The following is a 17,829-nucleotide window of genomic DNA, read 5'->3' on the forward strand; positions in this document are numbered from 1 at the left end:
TGTTTTTGTATGGTTTTAAAGTTTTGTATATGTTTTTCATACCACACTGCTTGCATCCTTGTATAGCAATATCCATTAGAGGAAGTTGTAGTGTATGAGCTAATTTGAGTCCTATTTAACGTTTTATCTTCTACGTTTTATTATACTTGTCTTAAATTTGATTTCCATTTGTGTTCAACTCCATAGAGCCATAGAAGTTCAATAAAACTAGATTGTATTTTGACAAAAAAGGCTTCCTTTTTGTACGTAACAGCAGTGTAAAAAAGCAAGTTTTGTAATGGGTTATGTGCGGGACTATTTGCTGCAAATCCATTGAAAGTCAAACGTCCATAATTCTGAGGCTGTTTCCAGGATGTCTGATCTAAATGCATCCCAGTCAAGCAGCAAACTCCTACCCTGGAAATCCAGACCCTCTGCCAGCAGTTTTTAATTTGCTCTACTGTTGGCTCTGGGCACGCTACACTGGACCAATCCGTTGTGGGCGGACGTACCCGAGGATGACAGTGATGCGCCGTCAAAGTCTTGGTAGCAAACAACACTGATAGTTGCGGATGATGAACAGCGGTTGTTTGAAATGGCTTTGGCCTCGACTCTTAACGACTTGGACTTAGCTTTTTCTTTAAAAATGAACAGAGGACGGCACTTAAAATCTTTTGTTTGACAGAAAAATGTATTTTAGATTTGAATACCGGATATGGAAAAAGTTTAATTTACGAGTAAGCCCTGCTGGTTACTAAACGAATGAGGCCTAGCGAAAACTAGATGCGGCACCTGGTTCATTGCTCTGATTGATCATAGTCGGTCGTAGTGCTATCCAATTGCGTGCAGTGGTATTTTGCAATGCACGCATTGAGTTGGGAAGGTTTATTGATCCCTCCCAAACCCTATGTCTGGATAGATGTGGGTCTGGATTTCCAGGCTAGCAAACTCCTATACTGAAAAATGAAGCCAACGTGGAAGTCTCAAAAACTGCGTTTCCTTAAATGGCCACTTGATCCTGGCTCCAAAAGCGAGTGAATCCCCACAGTCCTCATGTTAAGATGCTCAACATTTACAGCCTGAAACAAAAACAGCCATGCCATTGCACCTTTCCGTGTCAGAGCGAGTCCAGAGTACAACGGATTGAAGCGTATTTCTTAAAAGGGCGCACTGATTTTCTGGAGTCATGGTGTATCAATGCGAACGTAAACCACTAGCTTTCGTATTGATTAAAAAAGAGAGACATAATGTGCTAATTAACAAGGCTAGCTGTTTGCAGTCTGTATGCTAAGCTAAGTATAAAGACTGCTGGTTGTAGGTTTACTTCCTATTTCCTGCAAAGACATTACAGTGGTATCAGTGTCTTCATCAAACTATAGTCAAGAAAGAAAAAGGCTCCACTTTCTTTTAACAGTTGCATTAATTTCAGAATAAAATTGTTCCTACATCTTTAAAAAACAGGAGCGAAGACAATGCTTCATCTACTTCTGCTGCTATAAAGAAGAACATGAAGACGAGTGCAGCTCGTCTTATTGTCCCAGCAGTGTTCGCTGCTCTTGAGGAAAGGGCCTGAGGGGGGAGGGTCCCATAACGAGGTTAGAGCGCTTCACTCCTCCTCCTCTTACTGTGCGCGTCGTCATGGTAACAATCAGGATTGCAGAGGAAACAGGACTTTTCACAATAAGTAGATTGTGAGCGAAACACTCTTCGGGTGCTAATGTGAAAACGGCAACATCTGATCGGTGTTGTCTCAAAATGTAAAAACAAAAATGTGGTATGGATTTATTCAGATGCATATCCGCCTCTCTTTTTGCATGAGGTTGGATTATAACCTTACTCAGTTGTCTGCATGCTCAAACCTCTCAGTGAGTGTGTATGAGTGTGATGCCGCACGAGTGAATGGCTGTGAAAAGAGCAGAGTCATTGTGTCCTTAGGTAGGAGTGTGTTTTAAAGCCAGGTATCGCCCACCAGTTTCATTTCTAACTCACCCACTCACAGGGCTTCAACTTTAAAGCATCTCAATAGAAACTCACCCTGTGTTGATTTAAGTAAAGAGCTGTCATTTTAGACCATTTTAGTCGGCCATAGTTAGAGCTTACATCTTTATCCAGGTCTTGCACTTGTTCCTTAAGCATGCAACTGCCCATCTGAAGTGTAGCCTGGTTGCAGACCTCTGAATTTTATGTTAGATTTATTCAACAATTGAGAGCTGGAGAAACAATTTAAGAATGGGGATATTAGCTACATTCATGAAAAACAATTAGTCAATTCAATTGAATTAGATTCTATTTATAGTGCAACATCATAATTAAGTATAAATAAATAAGTATCAAAACACTTTACATATAGAGAAGGTCAAGACCACCCTCTATGACTTATACAGGATTTACAGAGACCCAACCAAATGACGATAAACATGAGAGAAACTCAACGCAGTGGTTCAACAGACGTATTTCCATCATCAAATCAAAGTGAAAAGGATCAATGTAACTGCCCCCGATCAGTATTTCTTTGGTTAATGTAGCAAAGGAATACTGAAAAAAACGTGGGTTGTTATTGTCTCCGTACAGCTCTCACCTCAATACGTGAAATACTGTGTGTTTTTTCACATATGCACTAACATGCTCAGGCGGCTGGACTGTCCATCACACACTCGGATTACAACACACACAGGGAGAGTGACTTCATTACCTGCTCAGGACGCCATTACTCTATTATTATCTTTCCATAGAAAATAGTTGTTTGCTTTATTAAGGTTCTCAACATTGATTACATTGCCATTAAGGTTGTTGGAATTGAGATACAGTGTTTCTAGCGGCCTCTTTGGCGGCAAGATGTAACTGCAGGCGAGCCTGTTCTTTCAGAGCCTCCATCTCGTCAGGTTCACGGTCACTAAGTGTGTTGACTTTTTTGGGGCTCTTTTGCAAACTTTATTGACACACATTCATCTCTTTACTTCCGGTCTGTTCCCTATATGTTTCCCTCTTAAATCCATTCACACACACATGTTCCTATTACACTTTTTGCCCTTTCTGCAAGCCTGACTCAGAAGTTAGGAGTTCCTGATTTCCAATTACAAGTGAACGCACCATAACCATTAGTGACAACTTAGCCTAGCCGACCAACCGCTGTCAGCAGCGTCACTAACTTGGCGGCCTATTTACATCTAACCCGCGAATGTTGCCACAGACAAGATATTGTAATACTCGGCAAAAAGGCAACAAGTGCTTCCATTAGTGGGTCATATGATCAATCACCATTGTTTTAACTCACTCTTTGATGGATAGTCATTTAAAAGACAATAAAATAGATGAAAATCTTTAAACGTTGGGTCAGAAACGTCACATGCTTCGGATTGGTGAAGGCAAAACAAAATGACCCCTACCTCCCAACAAGAAGCAACAAACATAAACTAACTAGAGCTCACTAATATGACCTGATGAAGAGTAAAACAGTTGCTGTTCGACAAGTTTTATTGCTGCAGGAAAGACTCAACAAACAGTTAAGAATTTACGGTTGATGCAACCCATTTGCATTCTAACATTGTGGCACAATACAGGGAGAGAGTATATCTGTGGGGATCCATTGTCAGCTACTGTACTCTTGACCTGTGCAACTATATTTCAAGTCAAGGTGACAGTGTGAGCCAGCTGTTTGCTTTCTCTTTTAGCACAAGGCAACAGGTGTGCTGGGTTCGTTTTGTTTTGGCCGCCCTATTCCCCTCATCTCCCGATCCTTGACACAGATTCCACTGTCTTCTTGGTCGTGGAGGAGCAACGTGATCCCGCTGGTGACCCTCGAGGCATTTAATAGTGATCTCAGAGTCATATGGTCCAGAGTCATATGGTCCAGAATTAAAGATGCCAAGCCCCCCCCCCCCAAGACATTTTTTCTGGACGGGCAGTAAACCAGCTGCCTCTAGGTCTAAATCATTCCCTTCTTTAATACTTGCTTGGGTCTTATATCATAAATTAAAGAACTACTGATCAGTAAATCAATAATAAAAAAAACAATAGGATGAATAGCATGGTCTGTAAATACAATGTGTATGATAAATGATGAAAAAGTACAGATTGAGGAGCAAAGGGGAACAAAACATTGTAGTTAAGGGGGGAAAATAGATATTCAGACACATTACATTACATCATGATACATATAGTGTATCAACCTTTGCTTGGTCCCAGGTTGACTTCTCCAAAAGTCTAGAGTTATGATTACCTTGTGATATATTACTCTAAATATATCAACCTCTTCGGTTATAAGAGAGCCATGGGTTTACATGCCATTCTTAAACATGCAACACATGCAGGAGGAGGGAGAGGAAGGACAGAAGTAAACAGACAACACACAGCTGGTGTCTGCAGAAGGGTAAAGAGGTGAAGCGGTTCACAACAATAACAGCAGCATCCAGAGAGTGGTTTACTTCTGGGTATACAGAATTCGCTGTGCTTTCTTCCTCATAAACTGTACAAACAGTAAGTGATCTGCAATCTTTTGGTTTTGAGGGGTGTAAATGTTGTGAGGGATTAAAGGGATTAGCACATTTTAGAGTGATATTGGACAATATGGCAGTAGAAGCTAATCGATGCCTCCTGGGCTGGGATGAGTGGAGGAAAAAGATGCTGGAGAGTGTGAGGTTGAGGGTAAATCTCTCTGAGAGGGACGTCAATGGACAAGTGGTTGAGATAGAGGTGATGGAAATGGAGGAAGAGCAGGAAGAAAAAGAATTTGAGAGGGGGGTGAAGGAAGAAGAGGAAGCTTGGATTTCTAAAGAAAGTAAAGAAGAGGATGATGAAAGCAAGAAGTCGACGGATGAGACAGAAGCTGTTGCAGAATCTTGGACTACTCAAAAAGAAGAGTTTCAGGTTGATCGCAAAACGCTTCAAAAGGAAGAGGAAGCAGAACATTCAATGGACGAAGAAGCAGATGGTAATGGTGAAGACGTGGTAAAGATTTACTGCAAAGATGATCATCACATGGATGTATTCCGCACCTTGACGGAGTTCAGGGACTCCTCCCTTCTCACTGACCTTACTTTGAGCACAGAGGATGGGGAGTGCTTCTGCGTACACTCCCCTGTCCTGGCTGCTGTCAGCTCCCATATCCAAGAAATTCTGAGTAGAAGAAGTGTAGATAACGACAGAGATGATGTAAGAAGAAATACATGTGTTGGTGTCCACAGGTGGTCAGTATCTCTGGGTCCAGAGGTGGAGCACGTTGGATTAAAGGCAGTTGTGGAGTTCGCCTACACTGGACTTATATCATGTTTGAACAAGAACACAGTGCACCAGATAATGTCAGCAGCTCAAGCATTGGGTGTCCCCAGGGTACTGAATCTCTGCGAAGAGGAAGAGGAAAAGATGACAAATACTGGAAGGCAGAAGAAGGAGGAAAGGCTCTCGGCTGCAGATCAAATGATGATCAGTCTTCAGTCCATCAAACAGCTGTGGGTGGACAGATTGGGCAGTGATGTCATCCTGGAAGCTCTTGGAGGATCGCTCCATGGTGAGTAGACCACCAATGAGTTGTATATCTTTGCACAAGTGTACCTACTTCATGAATATTCATTTATAGCTTAAGTATCCATCTTCAGTCCCGTTCTTGTGACTTTTTATGCGTGAGATATCTCAAAATTCTCATTAGCCCATACTGTAGGTCTTTGTATTGGTCTGTGGTATAGATAATGGCACTGTGTTATCATTTACAGAGCACTTGTGTGCTTGTACATATTGTTTTCTAGCCTCGCAAGACCATCCTGATCTTGCGAGCTCCATTGTATTTTGCTCGCAGATCAGTCCGATGGAGAAAATTTGAAGCCGTTTGCCAAGCAAACGTCCGATCAGCATTGGTTTTGAAGCGGGTTTAAGTGTGACCAAACGAGAAGCGACTGTTCAGTGTAAACAACATGGCAGCTACCACGGATGAGATGAGCGCAGCTATCAAGCAAGTTTTATCAGAACTAGAGAGTATTCCTTCTCCAAAAGAAGAGCAAATCGAGTTATCCAACCAAACAACTCTTCCTAAAATTTCATCCAATCCTCATCAAATTTGGTGAAGAGGTTATTAATTTGTTGTTTGAAGAGTTGCAGAATGAAAAACAATAAAATTATATAGGAACCATCTGTGTGATATATGTAAATTAAAAAAATATATAAATCCTTTAGAGTCCCTTACATGTTAGTTGGGATAAGTGGTGTACTGCACTTAATAACCCCCCCCCCCTTCAGTCCACAGGGTCATCCTGGCTGTGTGCAGTGACTACTTCCGAGGCATGTTCACCTCAGGGATGAAGGAGTCCCATCAGCCCTGTGTGACGCTTCCGTTCCTTTTGGCTTCAGAGCTGGAGGTTCTCATTGACTGCTCCTACACCGGGGCTCTCCCCCTCAGCTGGAAATGTGTCTTCGATATCACCGGTACCGTTCTCCAGCTCCAGTACCAACCTGCCTTATCCTTGTGCTTTAACTTCCTGCATCAAGAAATTAATCCTTACTCTTGCCTGGATGTGGCATCTTTTGCTAAGGCCTACGAGATGGCTGAGCTTCTTGAAGTTGCAGAAGATTTTGTCGCGCGGCAATTCCAAAAGGTGGCCTGCACCTCAAAGTTCAAGGACCTGCCAGCCCAACAGCTCTTAAAGTACCTTAACAGTCACTCCCTCTGTGTTCCATCTGAGCTTGTTGTATTCAAAGCAGTGGTGACGTGGATCCAAGCAAAGACCAGAATAAGCCTGAAGCTAGCTAAACAACTAATGAAAACTATCCACTTTTCCCTGATGACGTTCAGTGAATTCAAAGAGGTTAAAACATTGGATCTGTGGTCTAATCAGAGGCTGGCAGAGCTCTTTAAAGAAGTTTCTGAGGATTTCTGCTCCAGGGACAGTCATTGCCGAATCTATCTGCCAAAAGAGAGTCTGGTCTTGATTGGAGGTGACCGGATCTCTGAAGACCTGGAGAGCCGCAGCATCAGCAGAGACCTCTGGTTTGGGAATTCCCTTAGGAACCATACAGGGGTGAAAAAAGCAATTGAGTGGAGAAAATTGGTAGAGATGCCAGAGTCAGAGAGGTACAGTCATGAGGTGGCTGTACACAAAGGACAACTCTATGTAATTGGAGGCAAGAAGTATTATGGCACTAGAGACACCCTGAATTCTGTTTACAGGTAAAAGTGATGATGACTTCATTTTTTAAAGCGATGTTTCAATGCTTCTATACTTATATTTATCTCATTTGATCACGTCTACAGATATGACCCCCTTCAAAACAACTGGGAGAGCCTGGCTGACATGCAGGAAAAGAGATGCGCTTTCTCTGTAGTTGTGCTGGATGGAAAGATGTATGCCACTGGTGGATATTGTGACCCTGAGTATATGCAGAGTGTGGAACAATACTGCCCCACTGCAAACTCTTGGAGGTACGTCTGAGGGAATATTTGTTTTTAAAGCAAAGAGCTCTTGCTAAAAAAATTACCAACTTAGCTTGTACCATATTGGGGGGAGATGTTGCTAGCTTAAATCTGCATGTTGTGTAGGCAGTGATGGTTGTCGGATTATGTGTGATTTGCTTGCTAAAACCCTAAAAAAAATGAGTACTTAATTCTGGTGAAAAATCTAACTTGGACAAAGAGGAGGCATCGAAAACACGTCCATCAGCTGATACTTTTCGGATAACTGTTTACACATCGTTGTTTGAAATGACTTTGGCCTCAATTCAAAGCGACTTGGACTCAGCTTTTTCTGATAAAATTAACAGTGGTATTTTAAACTGCATGCATTGGTGCCACCCTTTGAGTTTGGGAGGTCTATTGATTGTTCCCAGACCCTAGGTCTGGATAGATGTGGTTCTGGATTTCCAGGCTACAGCTGTTTGGCTACCAACTTAATAATAGGCTAACATCCAATCATATTCATACAGGTTTACAGCACAGCCATTAAAAACCTGATACAGTTGCGATAATTGGTCAATTATGTGACATACTGTGTGTCACATTGAACAATTCAGATATTTAAATAATGTCTTCTCTTTCAGCTTCACGAGGCCGTTTGACCTGCCTTTGAGTGGCCATGTGGCAAAGGTTTTTCAAGGGCAGATCTTTGTCTCAGGAGGGCAGAGCAGCAACCACCAATATCTTGCATCCATGTTTCTGTACCACCCAGAGAAAGGAAGCACTTACTTGGCAAATATGTCTAAACCCCGAGCTCGCCACTGCATGGAGACCCTGGGTGAATGTCTCTACGTAGCAGGTGGAATCACCACAGACGACAACATGAGTATTGTTAACCAGTTAGCTTGTGAGGTGTACAATCGAGTGGCTGACTCCTGGGCTGCCTTCACATCTCTGCCGGTGCCACATGTAGGAGCAGGAGGTGCAGTTCTGGAGGGGAAGTTTTACGTGCTGGGTGGATACAACCAGGAGGACTACACTGACACTAAGATGGTCCATCGTTATGATCCCACCACACAGAGATGGGAGAACATGGGCAAGATGCCAGGGCCGAACAATGACATACGAGCATCTGTGCTGTGTTTGCCGCCACATTTGCGATTGTAAGACATGTTTAATGTTTAATGATACTGAGTTTCACGTCACTTGTTAACGGTCAAAACTCAAGTTGAATGTATCGACACCGATTGAAGATTTAGGCTTGCAAAAGATAGGATGTCTTTTTAATGTTGAGCATTTTTGTTCCGATTCATTGGAATGAACTGTGCAGTGTTCAAATGTACTGCAATGAAATGTTATAGATAGAGATATGATGATTTCCATAACAAACAAAGAATAAAAATATGTTAACACTAATTAACCGACTACGGTTAAGACCAGGATGTTGAGACACTAGATGGCGATGTTCTGCTCATTCTCCATATTCAATCTTTAACACAATAACCAACAAGATGGAGTTGCTCCCCCTTGTGTTGATAGTAGTTAGTGTGAGGCCTGTGAAAACCATGGTGAAGACACAAGTCATTGCAGAAAGTGCTGAAAGCTACATATAGTCATCAGAGACGGGAAAAGAGACAGTTTGTTTTGCATGTGTTGTTCTGAAGAAGGTTCACACACTTATATTTATAATTGTCTTTAAAATGTAAATAGAAAATACATTAAATTTGATATTTTTTCTGTGAAAGCTTATTTTAATATGGATAGGATAATCGTACTGTGTAATTTTCATGTCTGTGCCACAATGTAAAGACAGCAATTTTAAGATTTCACTATTGTTGCAATAGCACTATAAAAGCATTTAGACAGGGAAGACGAGAAAACCACTAAAGGTCGTGTGTCCATTCAAGTTGTCAAACACTCTGCCGTCATCCCACAGTTCCACGTACACCTTATCGCCAGCAGCCAATTGCAGAACGACAGCGTTACTGCTACTGTCTGAGCCGTCAGCTGTAGGGCTGTCGTAGGTTGAAACTTGACGGATGCCGTTTTTCATTAAAATAGCTCCTATGACGTGAGTGTTGTAGCCATAGGTACTGAAACTGAAGAAGTAGAGACCGTTCACCGGTGCTGTGAAGATTCCTGTAACAGAGCAAAGACAAGCAGGTGTACGACAAGTTACTAATGGTACAAGTGGATTTCAGTTTTTAACAGTTTTTTTTTCTGAGGCACTGATGAATGGCCCTACCAATTGAGGTTTAACTCAACTAAAAATCTAGTATAATAATTTGTTACTAAGAATAAACCATTCCACATTACACTACTTTAATATAGGGACAAAATGGCACCTAAGTCAAACAGTATCAGCAAATTCTTCTCTTGGTTTGTTCTTGTTTTAAATACCAGAAGCAGGTGTGTGCGTTTTCCAGCCTTAGGACATTTAGTGTCTACGAGCCACAGAAAAAGAGCAATTGTGTCTTAAAAAAATGTGCTTCAAAATAAAACTGCAGTAGTGACCAAGCAGTTGTCTGTGGAAAAGAGTAAGAGAGTAATAGAGTAAGAGTGTACAGTACCTGTATTTTGGTCATAACCATTGCAAGTGTTTGAGAAGATCCTTTTGAAAATCAAGACCTTGTCCGTGCAGGGTCCTCTGTAAATCTCCCCGGAATTTGCCAAAGAAGTAGAGAATGCGATCTGAGGAGCACCTGCGGACAGTTACGTGTTGAAATTAAGGTCAAAAGGTGCAAATCAATCAACATGTTAAGAGTAATTTATTTCAGTTTGATCCCATTTCACATTATGTTATAAAACCTTGAACGCCGGTAACAAAGAAACTTAAATACTCTAGGTTTGATCGTCTTACCTTTACTGCTACTCTCTTTCAGCTTATTGATCTCCTCCTCTGTCACAGTCAGTCTTGTTTTCAGGCCTGTGCAAGTTAAAACAATGAATTCATTTATCACAAAAAACAAAATCACTACTCAAAATTTTCTGTGGGAAATATATGCGGTAATTCCTGATCATGAATCTTTACCTTCATTCTCCGACTTCAGTCTGTGCACGTCATCTTTTTGTCGCGTCACCTCGTCCAAAGTTGCATTAAGCTTGGCCTCTAGAGCTTTGACGTCATTCTGCCACCTTTCCATAAATTTCAGTTTGTCCTCCAAGTTCTTTATTAATTCCACTTTCTCTCTCAGCCACTCAGAAATATCCATGTCGCCTCTCTGTCCGCACCCTGGTTCCACAAACAAGAGTCCCAGGAGGCTCAGCAGCAGAAGCAAAGCCCTGAACTCCATTTCCTCGATCTTAAATGTGTAAATTTCTTGGATATTTGCCCCGCAGTTTGTAGATTGTGGTTTTTTTTTCCTCAGCAGCTTATACACGTGCTCTCTTCACTGAGAGGGGTCTTTGGATGTAAGTGAGTAAGCAGTGTTGAGGCCCTCAGCGACCCCAGTTGCAGATGTGTCCAAACAAGCCCACAAAAGAATGTAACACTTTTGTCAATAGATGTCATAGAAACTATGCGTATTAAAGGACTTCTGTTATTCCAAAGTGCAATACATCTTGCAAATTATTACTGTAGTTGAGATACCATGTTTTGCAACCTTCAATTTGGCTTTGATTTAAACTTCAAGAAGCAAGTAATGAAACAAAAAAGCCAGTGACTGATGAGAAAGATGAGAAATGCAAATTCATCTGTGCTACGTTGCTGCAGATCAGCAGAGGGCAGTGGTACTTAAATGAATACTTCAGCCATTTGCATTAAGCTTTACGTCATATTTTTGGATGGTCGTGCATCATTCCCTCACTTTCCCCTGAGACCGGAGAGAGACGCATCTACCTCTAACAGGAAGTGTTAGAGAGATAGTGTTAAGTGCTAGTTCATTATTTTTCAAACCTGCCTATAGGGGGTGGGACCCACTGACGCTACAGACCTATTACAGATCAGTGGGTGGGACTTCCCTTGCCATAATTAACATCCGCCATCTTACTGAAGCTAAGCCTAAGCTAAGATAACAGGTGCCGTGGAGAAAGCTGGTAAAGTAAGGACAATGGCGAAGGTATTACAGTCTGATATGGAAGAAGGGGATTTCAAAGATCTGATGTTCGAATCAGATGTTTGTGGCGACCTTTACGAGCCGCAATATAGCAACGAGCAGCTAAAGCTGATGCAGGACTAGGAGGCGTCTACCTCGGCTGCTATAGCCGAGACAGAGGACTTGCCTGTCGTTGACGAGGTGCATTATGGGAATTGTTATTTCATTCCACATAAAGTCACTTTCTGCCTTTTCTCGGTCAAGAAGGCATCAAATTAGAAATGTAAGTTACACTTCAACTACATATATGAGCCACTTTCAATACATATTAATGTTTCCACCGGTGAAGTATTACTTTAAAACACAGACAGACGTGTTTGTGTGTGTGCGTGCGTGCATGAAAGTTGACTTGCCATCGCTTGTATAACGGCAATTTATCCTGTGTTTTTTAACCCATTTTGTAGTTGTCATTAACACACAGGTGGTTGGAGTGATCTCTTACACAGATGCGGTTAAACAGATTGAGTTATATGCAGTTTGGGTTGTTGAAGTAGCTGAGTAAAGCGACACGTACCAGATTTTGCAATTCTTTAGTCATGGCGTGTTCCTCTGTTCTTCTGCCTTCCTCTTCCTGTCACCTGTGCCCCTATTCATACCACCCTGTGCTCCCAATGACCGCCACCATGTGTCCAAAAATGATAGTACGAGACTAAATAATGACATGCCAACCATGAACGTAAAATAGCTCCTACAACTTGGTGGATGTGATCTGTCTGTTATCATACCAACCATCAACAATTTTGCATGTTGTCTACATCCCCGCTCCAACATGAAACACGTCATGTTCACCGACCTTTATGATAACATAAATGAATTAATGGTTTGGCTCTTGATTGGTGTAGATCATCTCTTTCAGGCATTTCTCTGCTGCACGTTGTCTCTTACAAAAAATACGCAGTGGCCTCTATTAAGCAAATTATCCTTTTGTGTTCATATTTTGTACCAAAATATACTCAACTATTCACACACACACACAATTACGAGACTGTTTCCTCTTGTGAGATTCTGTTTGATATGCTGCCTTTTTCATTGTTTATAATAGATTTAAATCATTTTGTGGCCTTTCTTCTTTTCTACCATTCTGGTTCTACAATAAAACATCACACGAAGTCAAATCGATTGATTTTGTTGACGTGTATATTTCAAACTAATTACAAATCTTTAAATTGTCCGTGTTTTTGTGTCAAGTAGTATTTGTTGTATGCAACTGCAGTCAGTAAAATACATGTAACTGATTCCTACGCAAATTAAAGTTTATTTGTGTCACTAAGCAATCGGTGCATACATTCACATCATTATATCGTGATGGCATAAAATTGAGATACAGAGCAACTGATTTGGGATTGAATTCTTTTTATATTTTTCCCCAAAAATGAGACAAAGCTTGGGAAAAGGCCTTTTTGATTTAGCTGAACCATATGTGTTTATGATAGATTAAATTTGGGGGTAGAAATCACACTAAATAGGTCGTGAGCTTCTAAAAATTATAATCTTGACCAGCCAGTTACTAAAGTCTTAATTGTTGGGGCAATCGGAGCAGACAGGCCTGTATGTCAGTAACAGCCCCAGGCAGTTTGCCCATATTCTCCCATCTCTGTGTGCTGGGATTAAAGCGGTGAACCAGTCCAGACTCACTGTAATCGTCCTGGCAGTATCCTCCCAGTACATAGATCTTCCCCTCCAGGACAGCTGAGGCCGCACCTACGTGGGGCACGGGCAGTGACGTAAAAACGGTCCAGGAATCCGCCACAGGATCGTACACCTCACAGGCTTGTTGGTCTGTGTAAAACGTCCTCAGGTTACACACACCACCGGCAACGTAAAGGCGGCCTCGTAGGGGCTCCATGCAGTGCTGGGCCCGGTCATGGGTCATGTCTGCCAGGTAGGTGGTTCCTCTCTCTGGGTGGTACAGGAACATGGAAACTAGACACACATACTTGGAGTTGAAACCCCCAGAGATGAAGATTCCTCCATCCATGACGGTGGCAGCGTGGCCACTCAGAGTCTGGTCTAGGGACTGGACAAAGCTGAGGACAATGAAGAGGCATCAGACAGGAATGCAGGCGAGGGCTAAACCAAATCTAATCTATTTCCTTGAATTTTCTATCCAAACTAGACAGAATGGGCAGTTTTGAAAGCCATGACTTTTAACATCCATCAGAATAATCACTTCATCATTTGACTATATAATTTACCATTTAAACTTATGACAGAACTGTATAAGTAGAGTGAGAATGCTGTCATAAAGTAGCTTTTGTAGAAATAGTGTCATTAAATCAGCTTTAGTTTTTAATATACATCATTTATGCCATAATAATGCATCCATCAGCTGCTTTTAATTCCAGTATATGTAGAAGAACTACTACACAGCTGTGCGAGGAGCAGGAACCAACTGCAGCAAAGGATAAAATTCACTAGATGTCAGTGTGGTCGCTTTTCACAATCTAAATCAAATGTCAACATCACTTTTAAAGACAGCAGTGGTTTTATATAGGCTCTATCTAGTCTTGATCTTTATGAGCAGGCACCTCAATTAAACATTAACTTGTGATGGAGCTCACGGTCTCCAAACAGCAGCAAACACTATTTCAATTCTTAATTAATTGAAAACTTGGAATGTAAAATACCAGATTATTAAGTCAGTCATTAGACATTTCTGGTATGGCAATGTAATTAAATGTTTTTGAATTTTCTATTTTACCCAGTGATGGAGGAAACAACGGTTTCCAAGGCACCGAATCACTTAGTGGCAACTGTGCTGCCAATATTTCAGATAAGTGTTTGATAACATGCAAATGTGGGCCTCTGCTGGCCAACTGTTACTATTGCAATTTGTATGCAAGGAGAGAGAGCCATGATATAGGTAAATTCAGATTGGCAGATTGATCAGCATGTCTCTTGTTCAAAACTAGCATGACACACCCCTGATGTGTGTGATTTTGGGCACAATAATAAAAAGCTATTAATATATTTTGCCCCAATACTTATGCTTTGTAGGGTCAATACTGCATCAAGCTTCAAGTGTAACATCACAAACACTACCTCCAGGAATCGTTGTCTGGGTTGTACATCTCAACACTGTCAAGGTTGGTGTTGATCCCCTTATCACCACCAATGGCATAAAGACAATCCTTGTATACAACCACTGAGAAGTTGCTTCTAAACTCCTGCATGTCAGCCAGCCTCTTCCAGCTGTCCTGCACAGGGTCATAACTAGCATGTATGCAATGAAGGCAAAGGGAAAGAAGGAAAAGTGAGATCCCAGTTGTGCATCCATGTGTCAATCTAGGTTATTGAAAGTGAGATAAGAATATTAGTGTTTACCTGTAGGCAGATTTAATCACATCGTCACTGGTGTAGAATAAACATCCTCCAACTACATATAACCTTTCCAACATTGCTGCTACCCCATGTCTGAACCTTGGCTTGTCTGGTATGTCACCAAGCCTCCTCCACTCAATCTCCTTCACCAACCCTGTCCCACTGCGTAGGGAGTTTGCAAACCACATTTCCTTGCTTGGCATCCGCTGACCCGTATCTTGGTTCAGCTGGTCTCCCCCGACTACAACCAGAGCATCTTTGGGATGTCGGACCCGGCACTGGTCCTCAGTTTTTCGAAGGCTGTAACCAAATTCCATGAATGCTGGCCCATATAGGTCTACCTCTGCACACTCCATGCGCAAGTTAATGGCCCTAACCTCCCTGAACTCTCGAAACGTCATGAGGGGGAAGCGGACTCCGGTCATCAGTACGCTAGCGTGACCCAATCTCTCCTCAGGATGAGCCTCAACCCAGGCGATTACAGCTCTAAATACAGCCAACTCCGACGGCACACACAGACCATCACAGCAGAGGATGTGTAGAAGCTTCTCCGCTGATAGGTCCTGAAACTTTGGAGTGACTGACACCTCCCAGAAGTTCCTCAGTACAAAGTCATTGGCTTCCTCAAGCAACTCTGACATGTCGTAGGCCTCAGCGAAAGACGCCACATCCAGGCAGGAGCTTGCCTCCATTTCCTGTCGCATGAAGTCGAGGCAAAGCGAAAGGGCAGGCTGGAATTGAAGCTGGAGGGCCATGCAGGTGATCTCAAAGACACAGTCCCAGCTGAGTGGAAGGGTCCCACAGTAGGAGCAGCTAATCAGAGCCTCCAACTCAGAAGCTATCAGGAAGGGAAGAGCAATACAGGTCTGATGGGATTCCCTCATCCCGCAGGTGAACATGCCACGGAAGTAGTCACTGCTTGCTGCCAGGATAACTCTGTGGACTGGAGAAAGACAAACGAAGAGTTCAGTACCAAATAATTGTCATCAAGATACCTGGAAATTGCATGAACGTATACTAACCGTGGAACAAAGCCCCATCCACATCCAAAACCACATCACACCCCACTCTGTCTGCCCACAATTGTTTAATGGTCTCAAGAGTGATCTTCAATTGTTCCAGGGCAGATAGATGTTGCTCTTCCTTCTTAGGACTTCCACTTTCTTTCATTCTCTCCTCTTTGTTGCAAAGATCAAGTACTCGAGGAATGCCCAGTGCTTGAGCTGCAGTCACAATTGAGGTCATGCTGTCTTTGTTCAAAGACAATACAGTTCCAGTGTAGGCAAACTCCACAACTGCCTGTAGCCCAACAAGGTCAACCCCAGGACCCAGAATAACTGACCGTCTTTGGACTCCTACATCCTTATTATTGTCCGATTGTTCTGTACGTTCATCCCTCAGCCTCTCTCGAATGAAGGAACTGACAGCAGCAAGGACAGGGGAGTGTACGTCAAAGGTGTTCCCCTTATCCGTGGACAGAGTAAGGTCTGTGAGAAGAGATGAATCCCAGAATTCCTTCAGTCCCTTGAATACCTCTTTAGGATAGGTTTCACTGTGGTATATGTGGACATTATCACCCGTCAGTCCGTCATCCCCAAATGCCTCCTCGCTCATATTCTCCCCAACTCCTTCCTGACTAGTGCCACTGTTCCTGACCCCCGATCCCTCTTTCTTACCCCTCCCACTCATCAGCCCTATCTTGGAGTCATTGTAAGCCACAATCCTCCTCAACTCACGGTTGTCCTGTTCTATCCCTTCTTCTCCACCTTCTTCAATCACTCTTTTCCTCCGCTCCTTGTCTTTCCTCCACCGCTCTTCCCATTCCATTGGAAGGTAGCGCCTGGTAAACTCCATGTCTGTGGCTAGGCTTAACTTTCTCTTTGAACTTGTGCCTGCAGCGGTCTTGTGGTATTTGTGATACTTATGACTGATGACCTAACACTCTTGTCTTGATTCATTTACTTGTCTCTCTCATACTTTTTCTACTTCCACAAATCTTGCAGACCCCCTCAAATCCTCGCTCTCACTCAGACTCACAACTTCCCTCACTGCAAAAACAAGCAGCTATTCATAGCTATTGGGTCAGAGAGGTTCAGTTTCAAGGGAATCTTGGCAATCACTTTATTATAATGTTCATCAGGGAAGAAAATTGAGATGAACTTAAATGTTTGGAGTGTCAACTACTAACCAAGGTTAACTTTGAGTAGTAAAAACAATGAGTCCTGAACAACAAACTGTCAAGGAGCCAGAAGGAAACTGTCTTAAATGTATTTGTGATAACAAAATGTCTATGTAGTATTTTCTGTTAATGATTATTGCCGATTGTCAAGTGTCACCTGTTTGAGTCCCTGTGTGGACCATGAATGGAGTGTAGACTGGTGACTGGAGAGGTGCCACTTCAACTCCTGGGTACTGCAGAGGTGCAGTTTAGCAGGGCACCAAACCCCCAACTGCTCTTATTATCTGGGCGCCGATCCATTGGAAGCCCCCCTCGCTCTGACGTCTCTCCATTAATCGCATGTATACAGGTCCTGTTTGTGCATGTGTGTGTGTTTTGGGCCTGTGTGTGTGTATGTGTGTGTAACCTGACTATAACAACAGAGTGTTTGTGTGTGGCTCTGTGTTCTGCATATTTGTGATTGATACTGTTTATTTCCAGGTTTTAAATAATAAAAGGAACATCCAAGAGTCCAGTATGATGTATTCATGTCCGTCTCTTAGGACAAGCTCAGGTTGCATTTCCTGTTGCATTTCCACAAGATGGCACCATTGGTCCTGTAAATATTCTTTACCCCCTTGTGTACAAACATGTTCAGTACAACGCCGGGGGACATTACAGTCCTGTCGCAGGTCAGTATTCAGTATATTTAGCTATTCCAGGTAGCCTTATTTATTTCTTCACATGCTTTCTGTCCTGTTATGACACACACCACACCACCTATGACATTATGGTAGATTGGATGTCCAACCTAAGATAGCTTTTGTGTAACCCCCCCCCCCCCCCTTCTTTCTGTATGTCATATTTACAGAGCCCCTAAAGTCTAAAGTCCTGAAAGG

At 42.5% G+C, this 17,829-nt stretch overlaps 2 protein-coding genes across 2 annotated transcripts; one reads left to right on the plus strand and one right to left on the minus strand.

Annotated features, from left to right (window-relative positions):
- Positions 1-4,545: 4,545 nt before the first annotated feature.
- Positions 4,546-8,689, plus strand: LOC310963934 (kelch-like protein 33; the record flags this gene model as incomplete). The annotated part of the gene is made up of 4 exons (XM_083936891.1): positions 4,546-5,485; positions 6,208-7,135; positions 7,220-7,387; positions 8,002-8,689. 4 exons carry the CDS (start codon positions 4,546-4,548, stop codon positions 8,522-8,524), a joined length of 2,559 nt encoding a protein of 852 aa, XP_083793017.1. The 3' UTR covers positions 8,525-8,689.
- A 3,890-nt stretch (positions 8,690-12,579) lies between these two features.
- On the minus strand, positions 12,580-16,777 carry LOC310964323 (kelch-like protein 33). Its single transcript, XM_083937406.1, has 4 exons — positions 15,795-16,777; positions 14,776-15,715; positions 14,494-14,664; positions 12,580-13,478 (listed from the first exon to the last, which is right to left on the minus strand). The coding sequence occupies exons 1-4, from the start codon at positions 16,624-16,626 to the stop codon at positions 12,959-12,961; spliced, it is 2,463 nt and encodes an 820-aa protein (XP_083793532.1). The 5' UTR covers positions 16,627-16,777; the 3' UTR covers positions 12,580-12,958.
- Positions 16,778-17,829: the final 1,052 nt, after the last annotated feature.

The sequence above is a fragment of the Echiichthys vipera genome, assembly GCF_963691815.1.
Source record: "Echiichthys vipera genome assembly, chromosome: 22".
NCBI lineage: Eukaryota > Metazoa > Chordata > Actinopteri > Perciformes > Trachinidae > Echiichthys > Echiichthys vipera.